The following is a 17,078-nucleotide window of genomic DNA, read 5'->3' as shown; positions in this document are numbered from 1 at the left end:
AAGTCCCATTGCCCTGTCCTTGCCACTCTTCTGTTTTAGGATTAATAGGACAGAAAGTAAGCATTAAAAAATGCTTTTTGATTGAATTTGATAAAACAAACCTGGGGCTCCTTATAGCTGGTCATTAGAACCTTGTATATGACTGCTTATTGTCACCAAGATGCAGCTAGTCTGTGGAGAAAGTTGTGATGGTCTGACTAGGTCCAGGAGAGGAGTAGGGCCAGGCAGAGCCTGTTTTAGCATTGCTCACTTGAATTCTTGGCATTTTATGTTCTTTTAGCATGTTGGGCTGGACCAGGCTGAGTGGGGGTGACCATTTGTCTAAGGGATAGTGGGAGATAGAAGGCTCTCATATTGGAAGTGGTCATCTTTGATTGGCACACAGTTTCCTGTTCCTGAACTTAGCCTAGAGCAGGGTAGGGGAAGGTTTTTGAATCTGAGTGCCCAGAGGGAAAATTCATGCTGTCTGTGAGCCCAGCACCCTCCCACCCCCCACCCCCCACTCCCCCCATTACTAGAGAGAGCTGAGGGAGGAACTGCTTGCTTTGGGTGACTGGACAGAGGGTCAGGGCATGCAAAAATGCCCTCGGACACTGGGAAGAGGGAAAAGAAGCAGCTCCCCCATGGGCCCGTGTGCCAGTGTTTTGCCAATGCAGGCCAAGAACTACCAGGAACAAGCCAGTTAGCCACTAGCATGACCAAGTGGAAGCAGACATACACGTGTACCAGGCATTTTACAAATATGATCTCATTTCACAAAGGGCCCTATCGTTCCTATAAGTAAGGAAACAGGGAGAGCCTGGTTAGTCCTCGAGAGAGAACCCCAATGCCTTTCCCTTCCGCCTTCTTCTCTCTCCCCTTCTATATAGCTTTATGTAGGCCTTGATCAATAAATATAAAGCCCTTTGGAAGATCTGCAACTCAGTGTTGTCAAGGCTCCTAGGCATCCTTTTTTCAGTTGGACAAGTTCTTGCCTAATTGTTTCCTTTTTTCAGGCCTAAAAAAGTCCGCCTCACTTCTTGCCTTTTTTGTTGGCTGCTGCCTGCAGCTGACTTTTCTCTAGTTCCTCTCTTTCTGTCTAATATACAAGGTATCCCTAAAGTCTTACATTCTTAGGCTTGAAACCGCACTAACACTTTTGGGGCACGCTATAGTAGCCTGGCACAGGGGAGAGTGCTTGGCGAAAATCTGAGAGCTTGGAGTCAAATGGCTGCTTATAGATGGAGCCTTTGATAAGCCAGTCTGGGCTTGAGCTCTGTCATGGGCAAAGTCAAGAGATGGGATCAGAGATCACATGCCCTAGGGGGACCTGCTGCTGAGTTTTGGGGTTCTGTGATCACTGAAAAGAGAACTGCAGAGGGGAACAAAGCTTGAGGCTGGGGTCTAAAGTGGAGCAAGTCTCCTGTTTACTTCCCAGACCCCTTTTGTTATTTGTCATTGGGTTTGTGGAGGCTTCTTGGGCACTTAAAGGAGGATCGGCAAGAGCACATTGCTTCTACTTGCCACCAACTGGAAAAGCCCAGAGCAGGGACTCAAACAAATCTGTCCCTCTGAGGTCAGTCTCCAGTGCTCTGGTGTTGCCATCCCCTTCTGGGGCAGATCTCAAATATGATCCCCAATGAGCTGCTTTGTCAGCTGTCATCCTGCTCTGTCGGCCCCTGTTCTGCTTGATTTGCCCATTGACGAAGTTTAGAGTGGCTGGTACCTTAGGGATATTACCTTTTAGCAACTGAATATTCTCGGAGAATTTAAGAATTTTCTTTGGGGGGGGGGAGCCCTTACCTTCTATCTTGGGATCAATATCAGAATGAGTTTCAAGATCAATAAAGTATAGGCAGCTGTGGTTAATGACTTGCTCAGAGTCACACATCTAGGAAGTGTCTGAGGTCAAATTTGAACCCAGTCCCTGCCTCTCTATCCTCGAGCCATCTAGCTGCTCCCTAACATTACCACTTTTCTTAAATAATACCCAACTTTTTACTTACTAAAGGTGGAACAAATGATTCCTCTATTCTTTTTTTCAAAAAAGTTTTAAGATTTTTATTTAAAAAATTTTTTACAACCTTCTCTTTTCAGACTTTAGAAATAGCTCGTCTTTTTCTTTTTAAAAAAAGTTTTAAATTCTTATTAATATCTTATTTTTCTAGCACTGTCTTTTCTGCCTATATCCTTCCTCCTTCCCATGTGCAGGTAGCCAAGAAAAATGTTCATTCATCAACTGCGGCTGACAGTCTAAGTAATGTTTAACTGGCTCTTGGTAATCACAAATATAGAATAAATTAAGATCAGCATAAATTAAGCAGATTTTTTTGCTTTTCCAACAGCAGTCTAGACCTACTTCATACTTCCTCTTGTCTCTCTTTTTAAGAAGCTCGTCAGTGTTCTCTCAGATGCTTGTCAAACCTTTGCCAGCTTCAGCATATTTATGGCTTGGACCTTCTGACTAAAGTCTGCTCTGTTCAAGCTTCAGAGCTTTGCCCTGAAAGAGGTTACTGCTTCAGTTTTTCTTTTAATCAGTTAGTAATTGTTTTTCAACATGGCTTGCTCTCTTACCCAATATGAAAATGAGGTCAGTGTCCTTCTTCTCCTCTCAAACCAAATGAACTATAAAACCTCAGAGCGGCATTTTTCCATTTTTTCTCTTGACTTCGTCACTGGTCCACACGAAGTCTGGAGCCCTTAGGTATCACTCTAAAGAACTGGATTGCAAGATATTTGCCCTGGGCTTGTTCAGGCATGTCTTAGCAGCTGTTCTTAAGACTTAGGTTACCCCTTAAGTCAGCTTCTTTAGCCACTGACAGGCCATTTGCCTGCTGGTAGCCAGTGATACAAAAATCCCTCGACTTCTATGTACTTCATCATCCTTTTCTTTTAAATTTTAAAAAATTGACTTTTTTTACAGTGTCCAAATTTCTCATCATATTCCTTCTCTTTCCAGAAAACCATTCCTTATAAAAAGGACTTAAACATATTAATAAAATATAATAATTTTAAAACATATATTAAAAATATACCCCCTAAAGTTCAACAAGATAACCCATTGGCCAAGTCTAATGTTCTGTTTAGTGGATAGAGGCACATTCTCCAGTCTTTTCATTGGAACCAGAGGTGGACCCTGTTTGGATTGTTTTTGTAGGTCTTTTCTATTAATTTATTAGAGACATTGCCCTGGTCTGGCTTACTTCATTCTGCAACAGTTCATGAAAGGCTTCCCATGCTTCTCTTTTTCTCTCATCCCCTACATTCATGTAGTACAACTTGTTCAGCCACTGTGTTCCATTTACTGGGCACCTGCTTTGTGTCTGGTTCTTTCCTCTGACAAAAAGGACTGCCATCCCTGTAGGCTGCATAAGAGACTTCTCTTTTCATCATTGACCTCATTCGAGACATAGGTGGCTAGCAGAGGGATTTGGGGTTAAAGAGGATTGACATTTTAGCCCTTTCCTTTTTTAATTTCCAAAATGGTTGACTCACTTTGTAGTTCCTTCAGTGGTGGAACAGTCTGCCTAACTTTCCACCATCTCTCCAGCATTAATAACTTCCTGGCTTTTGTCATCATTGCCAACATGCAGCATGGAGGGTGAAATGTCAAGAGACTTACAATTTAGGACCTCACTCCTTCCCCCCCGCCCCCATCCAAGTTGTCCCCAAGTCATTTCCGTTCTACCTTCCCAACATCTCTCCTCTGCCACTGCCCCGGTGTGGGCCCCATCACCTCATGCCCGGACTGCTGGAGTCGGCCAGCCTCAGATCTCTTCTCTACTCTGGTCCGTCTTCCACTCATCTATCAAGTTAATTTCCTTAAAGTCCAGGTGTGACTGTCGCCCTCTTACTCAGTATACTCCAGTGACTCCCTACCACTTCCAGGGCTAACCAGACAATCCTCTCTGGCACGAAGCCCGTCATAACCTTCCTGCCTTTTCCTTATACCTTTGCTTGTTCACTTGTTTCCATCATGACGGACTCTGTGACTGAATTGGGGTTTTTCTTGGCAAAGATACTGGAATGGCTTGCCATTTTATTCTCTAGTTCATTTTGAAGATTAGGAAACTGAAGCAAATACGGTTAAGCCCCTTTCCCAGGGTCATACAGCTAAGTAAATAGCCACGGCCAGATGAGCCTTCCCGACTCGGGCCCAGTGCTCCCTCCACTGTCACCCAGCTTCCTTTCTCATACCTTATTCCCCTTCAGGTATCCAGCCACTCCTTGCATCAGAGGCTTCCATTTCACTGGCCCTCCCTACACCTGGCATTCTCTCCTCTCTGACCCCTGGCTTCTCCGGCTTCCATCCAGTCTCCTAATGTCAGGGCCTTTTCTGTGCCGATTATCTTGTCTGGCTGGTTTGTCCATAGCTGTTGAGCTCTTGTCTCCTTGAGGGCACAGCTGGCTTCTGCCCTTGCTTTGTATCCTTAACAGCTTGGCTCGTGGTCGAGGCTTGAGAATGTTTCTTGACTTGTTTTCTTGTAATCATTTTTATTCTGTCTGGTTAAGCAGTTTCCCCCCTAACTGGGAGCTGTGAAGGTGTTTGGTCCAGTTCTTTCCTAATTTGTTTTAGGGTTTGCCTTTGACATTTAGGTCATGGTTTTTTTCTGTTCTTATTGTAGTAAATGGTGCCCAGGGTGGTCCCAGTGTGAAGGGTGCTAGAGCCTCCTTGAGGACCCCCAGAGAAGGCTGCCCTCTCGTTGGTCCACAGGGACCCCCTTGGCTGCATTTTCTTAATGCTCTCTGCCTAATCTCTGTTCCTTGCTGTTTCTGGCCTCAGAAATGTGGACCTGAGGGAATACCTCTCTGAGGAAGTGCAGGCCGTACACAAGGACACCACCTACGACCTCATCGCCAACATCGTGCATGATGGGAAGCCCACCGAGGGCTCTTACCGGATCCACGTGCTTCACCATGTGAGTGTGGCACCACCCTTGGGTGGCAGAGAGCTGCTCGTCCCTGGGGCTGGGGGTGGGGGTAGGGCCTCCGTTTGCAGCATGAGCAAGTGCATTGCAGAGTCCTTGTCAGACTATTCAGCTGAAGGGATCGAGACAGCCCTGCTAGTGTGACAGTGGCTCTTGGGGGTGGGAGTGGCTCTCTTGTCTGAGTGATCCTCTCTGCTTCTCAGACTTTACTTTCATGGGAGACGGCAGGGCAGAGTCCGGGGTCCCTGGGGCTTCTGTTCTACTGTGAGCTCTATTTTTGGTAGCCAAGGGCTTAAACTCTGGTCCCGGGTTCTTGAGCTGAAAGGCGAGGTGATTGAATTGGTGATCACCAAGGACCTTCCTTGGCCCAGAATGCCTCCATAGGCCTGGTGGGGGTTGTTTGATCTTAGCCAGTGTGAGTAATTCTCATTGTTAACATCTCTTACAGATGGGGCTTCTGACTTATTTCCAAAAGACCCCTCTGGCCCTTCTTTGACCTTTTTTTAAATTTTAACTCTTGCCTTCAGTCTTGGGATCGATACTATGTACTGGTTCCAAGGCAGAAAAGCAGGAAAGACTGAGAAATAGGGGTTAAGTGACTTGCCCAGGATCACCCAGCTGGGAGGTATCTGAGGCCAGATTTGAACCCAGGACCTCCTGTCTCTAGGCCTGGCTCCCTATCCACAGAGCCACTTAGTTGTCTTGTCCCCTTTTCTTTTTTGACCTTTATTCTCTGTTCTTTGGAAAAAGGTGAGTTTTTGTCTGCTCTCAACTTTTCCTTCCACCCCTTGGTCATTTGTTACCCAGGTTGATATTAGGCATCCTCCCAAGTGGGTTTGGCTGTCCTGGGTTCATGTAGAGATGTCTTTGACAATTCAGAGGTAGCAGGATCAGGACTTTCCAAATGAGAAACAGCGGGAAAGGGAGCTTCTGCTGCTCCGTGGGCTTGCCCCAAGTTGGCTTCCTGGATCTGGCTGGATTTCTGGACCGGCAGAGAGGAGAGGAATGGGCCCCAGAGCACCTTTCCCCATCCCTTCTCCAGCCGAGGTCAGCTCCCTCCCTTTAATGGCCACACATGGCCACCTCTCACTTGGAGCATTCTTCTCCATCTTCTTTGTGGCCTCTGCTTCTCAGCTTTGTTCCTTCCTCAGTGATTGCTACACCCTTCAGGTTTCTTGGGATTCATGAACTCTTTTTTTATACCTCCTCCCTTCCCCCAGGGGACAGGCAAGTGGTATGAGCTCCAGGATCTTCAAGTCACTGACATCCTCCCACAGATGATCACGCTGTCAGAGGCCTACATACAGGTAGGGGCAGCTGCAGAAACAGCCACTGAGGTTTCCTAGCGACCAGACCCTATGAATGGCTCAAATGCCCAGCACGCTTGAGACGCGCTTGTGCTTGTGCTTCTTTGTTCTGTTGCGTAGAAACGAAGAGTGTGTAACTGGTCAGTGGGGACAGTGAGAGGTGGGCATCCTTAGTGAACTGAAGAGGATGGAGCCTTCACTGAGCTCAGAATCACACACAAGGACTTGCTGTGTGTCTGCAGCTGGGCGAGGCTTCTGAAGTCTCCAGATGTTTAACCCTGGCAGACGGCGTGTGATAGTGTAAACTAGTGTTGGAGAAGGCAGTCCATGGCTTTGGGCGAGAAAAGGAAAGGGAAATTCTTGATGCCTGAATGGAGTTAGAGAATGTAGAGAAGAGCGGATCAAACTGAGCATGGAAGGGTCCAGCAGCATTGCCCTAGGCAGTAGGAAACAGGGAAGCCATTTCTGAAGAGTAGAACCACATGAGCAAAGGCTTGGCGGTGGGAAGGACTGTGCTGTATTTGAGAGAGAAGACAGTTGGCCTTGGTGCAGGGGCAGGCTTCTGTGAGCAGAGGGAAATGTCTGGATTAGGCAGGATGGAGGGTGGGGTAAAATGGAGCACTTGAGTATTTAGAGATTCAAACTCCTTCAGTATGGCTCTCCTGCCTTTCATGTTTGTGCCAGACCTGTCAGAGCTTCCCTGAATCAGTGTTTGAGGACTGGGAGGGGACTGCAGTGGCCATGTAGTGCTTTTACTCCTTTCATGAAAAGAATCCTTGTGACAACACACTTGACAAGGGGCTGTTGGGTTTCTTCTTCAAGGGCCTCCCCACACCCATGCTTAGCACACACTTTGCTGCTGTTTCTGCCTTTGGGGAAAATGGCACAAATGCCATTCCTCCTCCACAGATCAGCCCTTCAGATACCCCTCTGGGCTTCTCTTCTCTGAGTTAGACACCCCCCACTTACTCACTGATCCTCATATGCCATGGATACAAGGCCCTTCTCCATCCTGGTGGTTCTCCTCTTCTCACTCTCCAGCTTCTCAGCAGTGCTGTGCCAGTGACCAGTTCTCCCTTGTAAGACCCAGCATAGAATTCCCACTCGTAACAGTTAAAATTAGTTTTCTCTGCTAAAAGTATTATATTTTATGAGGTTTATTAAAGGTTAAGAATTAAAGAAAATACAAAATAGGAAAGCATGTGTCTAGGCCCAGAGAGACCATTCACAATCACTCACATTTTGCTGCTAGGGAGAGAGCTGTGTGTGCTCAGAAGCGGAAGTAGGAGGAGAACCCAGTAGGCTTTACAGCCAGTTTAAATAGAAATTTTTGATCTCACCCAGGTGGGAATCTCAATGAGATTAGAGGGCATCCTGGGAACTAGAGCAAGGACTTCTGGGGATTGAAGTTCGGGGTTCAAATCTCCATTTTTACATGCCTCTGTTTGAGCATTTGGGAAAAAGATTTTTCCCAAAGGATCATGAAAACATAATCAACTTAAGGATTACAATAATTTGAGTATAAGAAAAAAAAGAACAAAGCTAACAATTGCTGGACGCATTGACAAAAAGTCAGTTAGGGGGCAGTCCCCTTTGGCATGAAAGTATACATACAAATAAATGTTCAACCACACCCAAAGTTCATTCTTGATCTTGGGTAGCTTGTGGTCTGGAGGCTTCTTCATGGCGTCTTCTCCAACAGTTCAGTTTCTGGATTCGGAGAGGTAGCATCTTTCTTTACCTAAAATTCTTCTTAAAAGGAATTTAAACTTTGCAATTTAAAATAATATCTTTACATTTCCCTGTTAAAAGGGTGATTGAAAAATACAGGATCACTTAGGGATGCATGGCTGAGTTGTGAGGTATATGAATCAATTGGCAAGAGAAATTAAAAAGACATCAGAAAAATCCAAATAAAAAAGAAAATTTCTGGATGAAAATATGGACCATCAAAGTCTTATGTGTAAAAATTCCAAGTAAAGGAAAAGTAAATCTATAACAGGTCCTTGAATCAGGGCCCAATTAAAATGATCTAAGCAAGTAAGCATTTACCCAGTCACTAGCCAGGACTACAGAAAGTTTGCCACACTATGAAAGACAGAAAAGGGACCAGATTACAGGAGCCCGTTCTCTGTCTTCTGAATCATGGAGGCAAGTGGGCAAGGTCTTAGGTGTTCCCCTTTCAGCCAGAAGAGCTCTCTAGCAGACGTCCAGATGGTTGAGGTGGGTTTGTGCATCACTAAAGTGGCCTTTGAGAACCCAGCCTGACCTTGGTGAAGCATCAGGCAGTGTAGGAAGGACATTAGGGGAGGGAAGAATCCTTGACAGAGATGTGAGGGAACAGTCTGGAAGCAGTGCTGGGAACGAGACGTGCTCTCCTCCCTGCTTTTGTAGTTCTGACCCAGTGGGAGAGGGCCTAGTTTTTGATGGAGAGCTCTGCGGGGCTTATTGTGTCCTTAAAAGAGATACGGGGTAATAATACCATGAAAGAAGTATTGGTTGAAAGATTTAAGGTTATCCGTATTTTGAGATTTGAGTGAGGGTTTCCATGTCCAGTGGGATCGTCCAGGGGGAGATTACCTGGAGAGGCCTCAGACTGATTAGATAGAATAAAGATTAAAGTGGAGGAGGAGATGGAGGAAGCTCTGTGTGTGATAGAGTGGGCAGAGGGCCACGAAAGGATTCGTTGGAAAGGTGGAGGTTGGTGCAGGTTAGGCCTCTATGGGAGGGAGCCAAGGGGTGGACAGTTTCAGGAAGCAGCAGTAGTGGTAAGAGCCAAGAGAGGAGAGGATAGAGGATGGATTGGGCTAGAAGATGCTTAGTGACTTTCAAGGGTGCCATTTTATTAGGGTAGTGGTAATGGAGTAGGAAAGAGGCGCTTGGACCACATGATCTGTTTGCCTCGCATCATGATTCCCTGGAAAAGCTGGGGAAGAGCAGGCCAGCCAAAGTAGGCCTGGATCTAGTTGAAGGCAGAGTTAGGGAATCTTTGGAGAGTGAGAGATTTAGGTAGCAAAGGTGTGGTCCTCTCCTTTTGGAGTCTAGCAGGAAAGGGGGCTTGAGAGTAGCAGGGGACTCCTTTTCCTTAGGGAAGGCTGCACTGGATGGAAGAAGGAAGGAGCCCTCTTTTTGTTTTCTTCCTTGATTGCTTCTTTTAACACGAAACTACAGGGAGTTGGAAAGGGGAAGAGGTGAACATGGGCTGGAGGGGAGGGAGGAGGCCCCAGGGTGTGTGAATGAGGCAGATGCTGAATTTGGAATGGGCTGTGTGATCTTTTACAGATCTGGAAGAGACGGGACAGTGATGAAACCAACCAGCAGGGGGCGTGACGGGACTCCTGCCTCCTTCCTCTCCAGCTCCGGAAGCTGGGGATCTTCTGAGGACAGGATGGGAGACGAGGCTGCTGGTTCCCTGGCCTGGTCTCTCTGCTGTCCCTCTTTCAGACTCGGTGTAACTCCGTCGTCCTCCTCTGTTATTCTGTCTTCCATTCCTGCTCCTGCCTGCCTCTGAGTGGGCTGGGCTCTCTCACCAATGTAATTTATTTCTTAGAGGCCAGTGACCTGAGAGAGTCCCCGAGAGAAGCGCTAGTTGTTCCTTCCAGGGCGCAGGGAGCCTTCTTGAGCTTGCTCCCTAAAGGCCCTTCCCTTTGAGAGTGTGTGTTCTGGAGCATATTAAAAATCCACGTGCTATTCCTGAGCAAGACTCGGCAAGGACACTGGCATTTTCTCTTCCTCACGTGAAGGCTGCCCTGTGGGAAACACCGTGCTGCTTCTTCCCCATAGAGCTCCAATAAGAAGCCCTCCCTTGTTTGTATCCAGTGCCTTGGGGAGGCGGTGTGGTGGAGTGGGTAGAGGATAGGCCTTGGAGTCCTTTGGACCCGTGGTGTAACCCTGAGTGAGTCACCTTCCCTCAGGGCGCCTGCCACCTCTCTGAAGTTGAGTTCTAGATGAGGTGCCCAGCTTTGCTGGGGGAAGGAATTCCCACACTGGAAAACGAAATCCGTTTCAGATTCAAAAGAAACGGTACCGTAAGTTTACAAAGCATTTTGATCACAACAGCCTTGGGTAAAGTAGGTAGTGAATTGTTTTCCCCATTTTATAGATGAGAAAACTGAGACTCGGAGAGCCTGAGATACTCTACCCATGGTTATCCAGCCAGCAGGTATCAAAGGTGGGATTTGGAACCCAGATGATCTGGCCATTTCCACTCCCCTTGTGTTCCTCCGAGGTCACAGGAGAGCCCTGGCCCTGGAAGCAAACCTGGGGGGACTTCAAGAGGGAACCCAAGTGAGCACAAAGTCCCTCCAGTGAAGGCGTGGTGGTCTTCACACCTTTTCCAATTGAGTCATCTTTAGAAGTACACAAAGGAGCTTACTGTCTGAAGGAGTCTTTTAAAGAGAATTCTCTCAAAACTGTTTTTTGTTTGGTTTTTGCAAATTGAGATTTTCTTATATTAGGCGTGTCTAAAGTGGCAATGGACCTTTAAACTGAAGTGAAACACCTTGGCTCTGACCTCACATAGATGGCTCTGTGTCTCTGGACTCATTGAGAATCACACAGTCCTGGACCTTGAAGAGGCATCTAGATGGTCCATGAAAGTCCTCTATAGCCAGTGGCCATCTGACCTCCCGTTTGGACTCATGGTGAAGAGGAACTCACCATGGCATGAGGGAGCCCATGCCAGCTTTGGAGAGCTCTTATTCCTGGGAAGTTCTTATTTTAAGTTCATCGAGCATTTACATGCTGAGTTCTAGGACTACAGAAGAAGGCCCCCAAACCTCCCAATCCCTGGCCTCGGGGAGGGTACATTTTAGTAGGGGAGACAACCTAGGAGTTCCTGGGTCCGTACAAGGTGTATGCCGAGCAAAGGAAGGAAGTGTTCTCAGTTAGGGGACCAGGAAAAGCCTCCAGAAAAGACCTGAAGGAAGCCAGAGAGAATTAAGGGGCTGAGCAAAATCTACCTCTGATTGTCAACTGGTTCTAGTTGTGTTCTTGGAAACCACACAGAATAAATCTAATTCTTTTCTGTTCTCACAACAGCCTTTGAAATAGTTGACAATAGTCATGCCAAACACCGCTCCCTCCCAGCCTGCCCCCTGCTCACTTCGCTTTCAGCTCTCACTTTCCTGGTCAGCCCCTGGGTGTGAGAGCTTGTCTGGGTGCCCCCCAAAGTGAGGGAGTTTGCAAAGCACTCTGGACAGCGGATGACTAAAGATTTCTTGAAGCTGTGATCGCATCCAGATGACCGTTCCCATTCATGCCTGCTCCGTTTCCTGGGACTCATCCATAGCTTCCCTTTTCTGAGCAGCCCAGAAACCACCCCTGGCGCTTGTCATCCCCTTTTCATTCCTGAACTCCCGAGACCTCACAGTCTTGATTGTGGGGAACCTCAGGCGCCCGCTCCATCTAGATGCCAGCTCCAGCCACGCCAGTGAGTTACCTCTTGCCTGCCCCTGCTTTATCGTTCTGGAACCACAAACGAGTCCTTGCGTCTAGAAGAGGTACATCGGCCTTCTCCCTCGGATTCCAGTCGTTCGCCATCTGGGTAACTTGCCGAGCCTCCCGGCCGCCCCTCGCTCCCTCCGTGTGTGTGTGTCGTCTGTTAGAATGTCGGCTCCTCGAGGGCAGGGACTGTCTCCCTTTTTAGTGTGTGTAGCTCCAGAACATAAATGAATGCTTTTTCCTTCATCTGCTCCATTTCCCTCGACATAAGCTTACGTTCAGATATCCTTTATCGATGCCACGTGACAGGACCATCGTTTAGGGTGACGTCCCTTGCTCTGGTTCCTCAGAAGCTTTTGTTCTGTGTCACAAACTGTGCCCACCACGGGTCCCTCCATCTCTGCCTATAGTAGTAATGTGAGGAAGGGCTGACCGAAAAAGTTTTGATTCAGCTCTTATTTGGTGTTCTGTTTAATTCTGCGTGTAGCTCGTTCATGAGCGGTGTTGGGCAAAAGTACCCTGCAGGAGAGGTCTGGAGGTTTTCCATTTGGGTCATGTTTTGAGCAACTGACATTTTTTATCCACTCGATTTTCCCAGGAAGGGTATTTAGGCCAAACTCTTGAGTGTGTGTGGGTCCATCTGGAAAACCTTACCATACTTTAAGTATCTCTCTTCAACATATACTCTGGCCTGGTTCTCCGTCATAGTGGCAAACCAGTACAAAACCATTTGGATGATTCCTGCTTTGAAGTATCGTTTGAGATCTGGTCATTCTAGTCACCTTTCCTGCTTTCATTATTTTCCTCAAAATTCTTGATTTTGGGTTTTTGTCAGGTGCATTTTTTAAATGTTTTATATCCCTTTAGAACGTTGGCATCCAATATATCAACTATATTTCCAAAACCCGACCATGAACAATCGATATCTCCAGTTGTTTAGTCCCATTTTTGTTTCTGTACTTTGGTTTTTGTTTCTGGCCTGCTACCTGGACTCATGATTTTATACATTCTGTAGTTATTTTGAATGAAATGTCTTTCCCTGCTGATTCTGTATAGTGTACTTTTTTGATAGCCGTGGGAGGGAGGGAGCGTAAATATTGTCTTCAGTTTTTAGATGAGGAAGCAGACCTGGCCCTTTGTGGCACCCTCCCATGGGCAAATTAAAGAATAAATTGTAATCAAATAGTTATTTCTCCGAGAAGACTTTAGGAACCTAAGTAAGTTGTCTTCTCATACTTAAGCGACTCATGTGGAAGAAGCATTAGGATTGTTCTGCTTTGTCCTAGAAGGCAAAAATAGGAGTAAGAAGTGGACATTTTAGGGTCAGAGTCAAGAAAAACATCCCCAAAATGATCCCAAAGGCATTGGAGGGCCACTTGTGGGGCATGTTGTAGCGGGGATCTTGGTTCAGATTCAAATTGGACTGGAAGGCCAGCCGACTCAGCTATGACATCCTCTAAGTGTCTGCACTTGGTGGCTTTCCTAGCCAAAGACTGGGGGAAGTTAGGTCGTTCCCCCGAGTTCCTCATAAATGTAGCGAGAATCTTTACCTTGCTCAGAGGTAGGGCTCAGCGCCCTTGTCTGGGGTTGGCTCAGTTCTTGTAGAAGACAGATTGGCCTCATCCTGCTCCTCACAGAAGATGGCAGAAAGTTGCACAGAGAGCAGATGAGGCTTCCAGGACAAACCTGCTGGGAATTGGAGCTGCCCAGAGCGCGGTGAGCTCTTCAGAGAGGGCTCAGAAGGCAGCAGAAGGAAGGAAATCCCTTCCAATACCAATTCCGAGGTTCTGGGTAGATGGCAATCTGTCCAGCTGTGTTCGAGGATACCCGGGCCTTTAGGAGATACCAGACAAATGCGGTTTCTGCTAGAGTGGTTTGAGGCAGGTTTCTCCAAGCTGTGCCTGACTTGCCAGAGAAAAGAGCCCTTAAAATAGTCAGGGTGAAAATGGGGTTGTCCAGAGTGACCATTTCACTTCCACATTCCAAGAGATTTATTAAGGACCGACCACGGACCCCCCTAAAGAGCTTAATTCTACCTGTTGAGGTGGTGGCTGTGGACAGAACGTACCCAAGTAAATACAAAATCAAGAGAGGAATAGGAACTACTTTCAGTTGGGCCTCCTGCAAGGGGCAGAACTAAGGAGGGAAGCTGAAGTCCACACTTGTTTTCTCGTCCTGGGAACAGTCAGTGAGCCAGGGTGGAGGAGAGTAATTCAAAAGAGGCCAGTCTGGTGGGTTTGAGTTGACCACGGCAAATGGGAAAGGGTTAGGAAGGCGCTTCCTCCCACCCCGTGCCAGAATTATTCTCTCCATCTTTAGTCCAGCCCTTCTGACTTCTGGCTGAAAGTGGGGCTGGTAGCTGCAGGTTTAGCCTCTCAATCCCAATTGTTCCAAGGTTTCCAGGATGCTGGCACAGGGGATGCAAAGACAGCAGTCTCCGCCTTGAGGAACTTCTCTTCTGGTGGGGGGATGCCAACATGGAAACAAATGACTGGATACATCATCATTAAGGAGAGAGAGAAAACATGTGTGATAATTAAGGGGAGCAGGAAGGGCTTCCCATAGAAGGAGGCACCAGACTTGAGCCTGAAGGGGTTCTAACGGCCACAGAGAAGTCCTGACAAATCTGAGGCTTTCTTGAAAAATGGTAGCCATAATGTAGGAAGGTTTCGCATGACCACACATGTATAATCTGTATCACATTGTTTACCTTCTCAAGAATTAGGAGGGGAAGAAAGGAAGGAGATAATTTGAAACTCAACATTTTTAGAAGTGTTATAAAAATTTGTTTCCTAGGAGAAAAAATAAAAAATAATCAGACAAAAAAGAAAATGAATAACCATAATGATAACAGTTGGCATTTCTACGGGGTTCTAAGGTTTGTAAAGGAAACGCAACATGTGTGATGTATGTAAGGTAGGTACTATGATCTCCATTTTACAGATGAGAAAACTGAGGCTGATAGAGGTCTTACTTCCAAGTCAGAAGAACAGTAAGGGCTAGGCAAAGGGCATTAGGTGACTTGCCCACTGTCGCACACCTAGAAAGTGTCTGAGGTGGATTTGATCCCAGGACCTCCCGTCTCCATTCACTGAGCCACCCAGCTCTCTCCAGACACTAAGCTTATTAAGCCTCCAGATGGCACAGGGCTAAGCAGGATAATAAAGAAATTGGGTGATTGTTAAATTTTCAGTGTATTTCTGCCTTGAAAAATAGATTTTACAAGTTAGGGCTTGATGAATTGTCATGTTGATTGTTTAGACTTTTAAAAAGAGCACATGCCCCAGGAACGCACCTTTTTTGGGGTGGGGGCATCTCTCGGGGTCCAGCTTGTCTGCTCAGCCTGGGAAGACCCCAAATGAACACGCACTGTTTCTGCCATTGGACGACTTTCCAGTTTTGGGGCTCTTTGGCTTTTCCAGACAAGAACAGCTGATATTTATGCAGCACTCTGTTGTCCTTGTCATCCAGCCACATCAGTAATGTCCGGCTCTGAGTGACTCGGGTGGGGTGGGGACAGGGTGTCTTAGCAGAGAGACTGGAGGGTTTGGCCATGTCCTTTTCCAGGGCATTTGACAGATGAAGAAAGGGTGAATGAAGTGACTTGCCCAGGGTCACACCGCTAGGAAGTGTCTGCAAAACTCTTTCCATGTGCTATCCCATTTATCCTCAACAATTTTGGGAGATAGGTGCTATTATTTCCATTTATAGATAAGAAAACTCTTATGATGATGACGGAACTTCCTGTGAGAAAGCTCTATTATCTCCATTTTACAGATGGAGACAGGCTACAGGAGGTTGAACAGTGTCTCAGGCAGCATGTAAAATCCATATCAGATGGCTTATCCTTCCAAGGAGAGGGGAGGGAGAGAATGGGGGACTCAAATTTAAATTTAATTAAAATTTAAAAGCAAAACTTGTTTCTATACTTGATCTTAGCCAAAAGGCTGACAAGTGATCAAACAAATGTTAAGCATCTTTACATGTAATTGGGGGGGAAAGTAAAATATTTAAAAAATAAGAAAATGAGAAAAGAAAGTGGGAAGGAATTAAACAAATCCACATCTTCCTGACTCCAGGTCTCTCCACTGACAGCTTGCAACCTCCCCATTTTATTTTTATTTTTGATTTTTTCTAATGGCTCATATATATGGGTTTTTCTGTATCATGCATGTATTATCATGCAAAGCATTTCCATATCGGTCATTCTTATAAGTGAAACCCCCAACCATAAACCCGAATAACAATTCTTCCATCTGGATTCTTCCAAATTGTCCTGAAGCCTTGTATGGGACGGAGTAGTGAAGTCGGCACAGCTGATCGTCCCACAGCGTTGCCCTTACTGTGTACAAGGTTCTGCTTCTGCCGATTTCACTCCAGTGGGCTAATTTTTTTAAAACATGGAAAGAACTACATGAGATAATGAGTGAAATGAATAGAACCAAAGGAACCTTGTATACGGCTCCAGATTTAATATTTCAACAATGGCTTGTGAATGTCTCCTCCAGAGAATGAACTGAAAAGTGGAAACTAAAGACAGAAGCCAGATGATGCCTTCCGTGGTGTGGAAAAGGGAGGGAGGACTGAATTGAATTAAAAAACAACAATAATAAAAATTTAATTAAAAAAAAAAGACCTTCAGGGTGGGAGATGGAAACCATTATTTGGGATCCCCTCGGCAGCTCTCTCCACTTCAGGAAGCTCTCATTGTTAGGAAGCACCCCTAGAAGAAGGCTAGATCTTCATCTCTGCAAACTCCCCCACTTTCTGATTTCTGGAGCCCCTCTTCCAAGTGACCATATGATAGCCAATCAATGACCTGTGAAGGTATCAAATCCATTCCCTTCCCCCCCTTCCCCAGCTCAGCCACTTGAACAGATCTCAGAGCATGACCTGACCATTGCCCTTCCTCTTCCTGACCACTTTCTCAGGATGCTCTCCAGCTTCTTCAGGCCCTTCTTTAGCTTGGCTACACTCCCAAACTGGAAAGGTGTGAGCTCCACATTGTTTGTTTATATCCTTTAGACAATGGAGGCGTCCATTGGTCTGAGTGATGGTCCATTTCCTTTGCCCCCTGGATGGTGTAGGACTGATAAGTCCTTATCTCTTTGGAGAAGAGTGTCACACCGCAGCTCCCATTTCCTGGGGATTGTTGACTATTGGCATCACATCTTAAATCTTGAGTACATCCTTCATTGACCACCATCTTGTCTAAACTGGCAGGGGCCCCAGCCTCTCTATTATCCACCGATATATTCTCTCAGCTTTAGACAGAGGAGAGACTTTAGCGGGCATTGAATCAAAGCCCCTCCTTTTCTTTTTCATATTTACTCATTTATCAATCATGCATGTGCTTTTGTTGTGATTCAGTCATTTCAATCCTGTCCCACTCTTCGTGACCCCATTGGGTTTTTTTTTTTTT

General features: G+C 46.3%; 1 protein-coding gene across 2 annotated transcripts in view; it reads left to right on the top strand.

Annotated features, from left to right (window-relative positions):
* Positions 1-12,702, top strand: part of USP39 (ubiquitin specific peptidase 39) — a 36,351-nt gene extending 23,649 nt beyond the window's left edge. For both annotated transcript variants that reach the window (XM_001363900.4, XM_007477770.3), the window contains exons 11-13: positions 4,763-4,898; positions 6,128-6,214; positions 9,497-12,702. In XM_001363900.4, the coding sequence (XP_001363937.1) occupies positions 4,763-4,898; positions 6,128-6,214; positions 9,497-9,544 (271 nt within the window). In that variant the 3' untranslated portion in view covers positions 9,545-12,702. The remainder of the gene's footprint in view (positions 1-4,762; positions 4,899-6,127; positions 6,215-9,496) is intronic.
* The last annotated feature ends 4,376 nt before the right edge of the window (positions 12,703-17,078 follow it).

The sequence above is a fragment of the Monodelphis domestica genome, chromosome 1 (genome assembly GCF_027887165.1).
Source record: "Monodelphis domestica isolate mMonDom1 chromosome 1, mMonDom1.pri, whole genome shotgun sequence".
Taxonomy (NCBI): Eukaryota; Metazoa; Chordata; class Mammalia; order Didelphimorphia; family Didelphidae; genus Monodelphis; species Monodelphis domestica.
The sequence above is the reverse complement of the archived record's forward strand: the minus strand, read 5'-3'. Positions and strand labels throughout refer to the sequence as shown.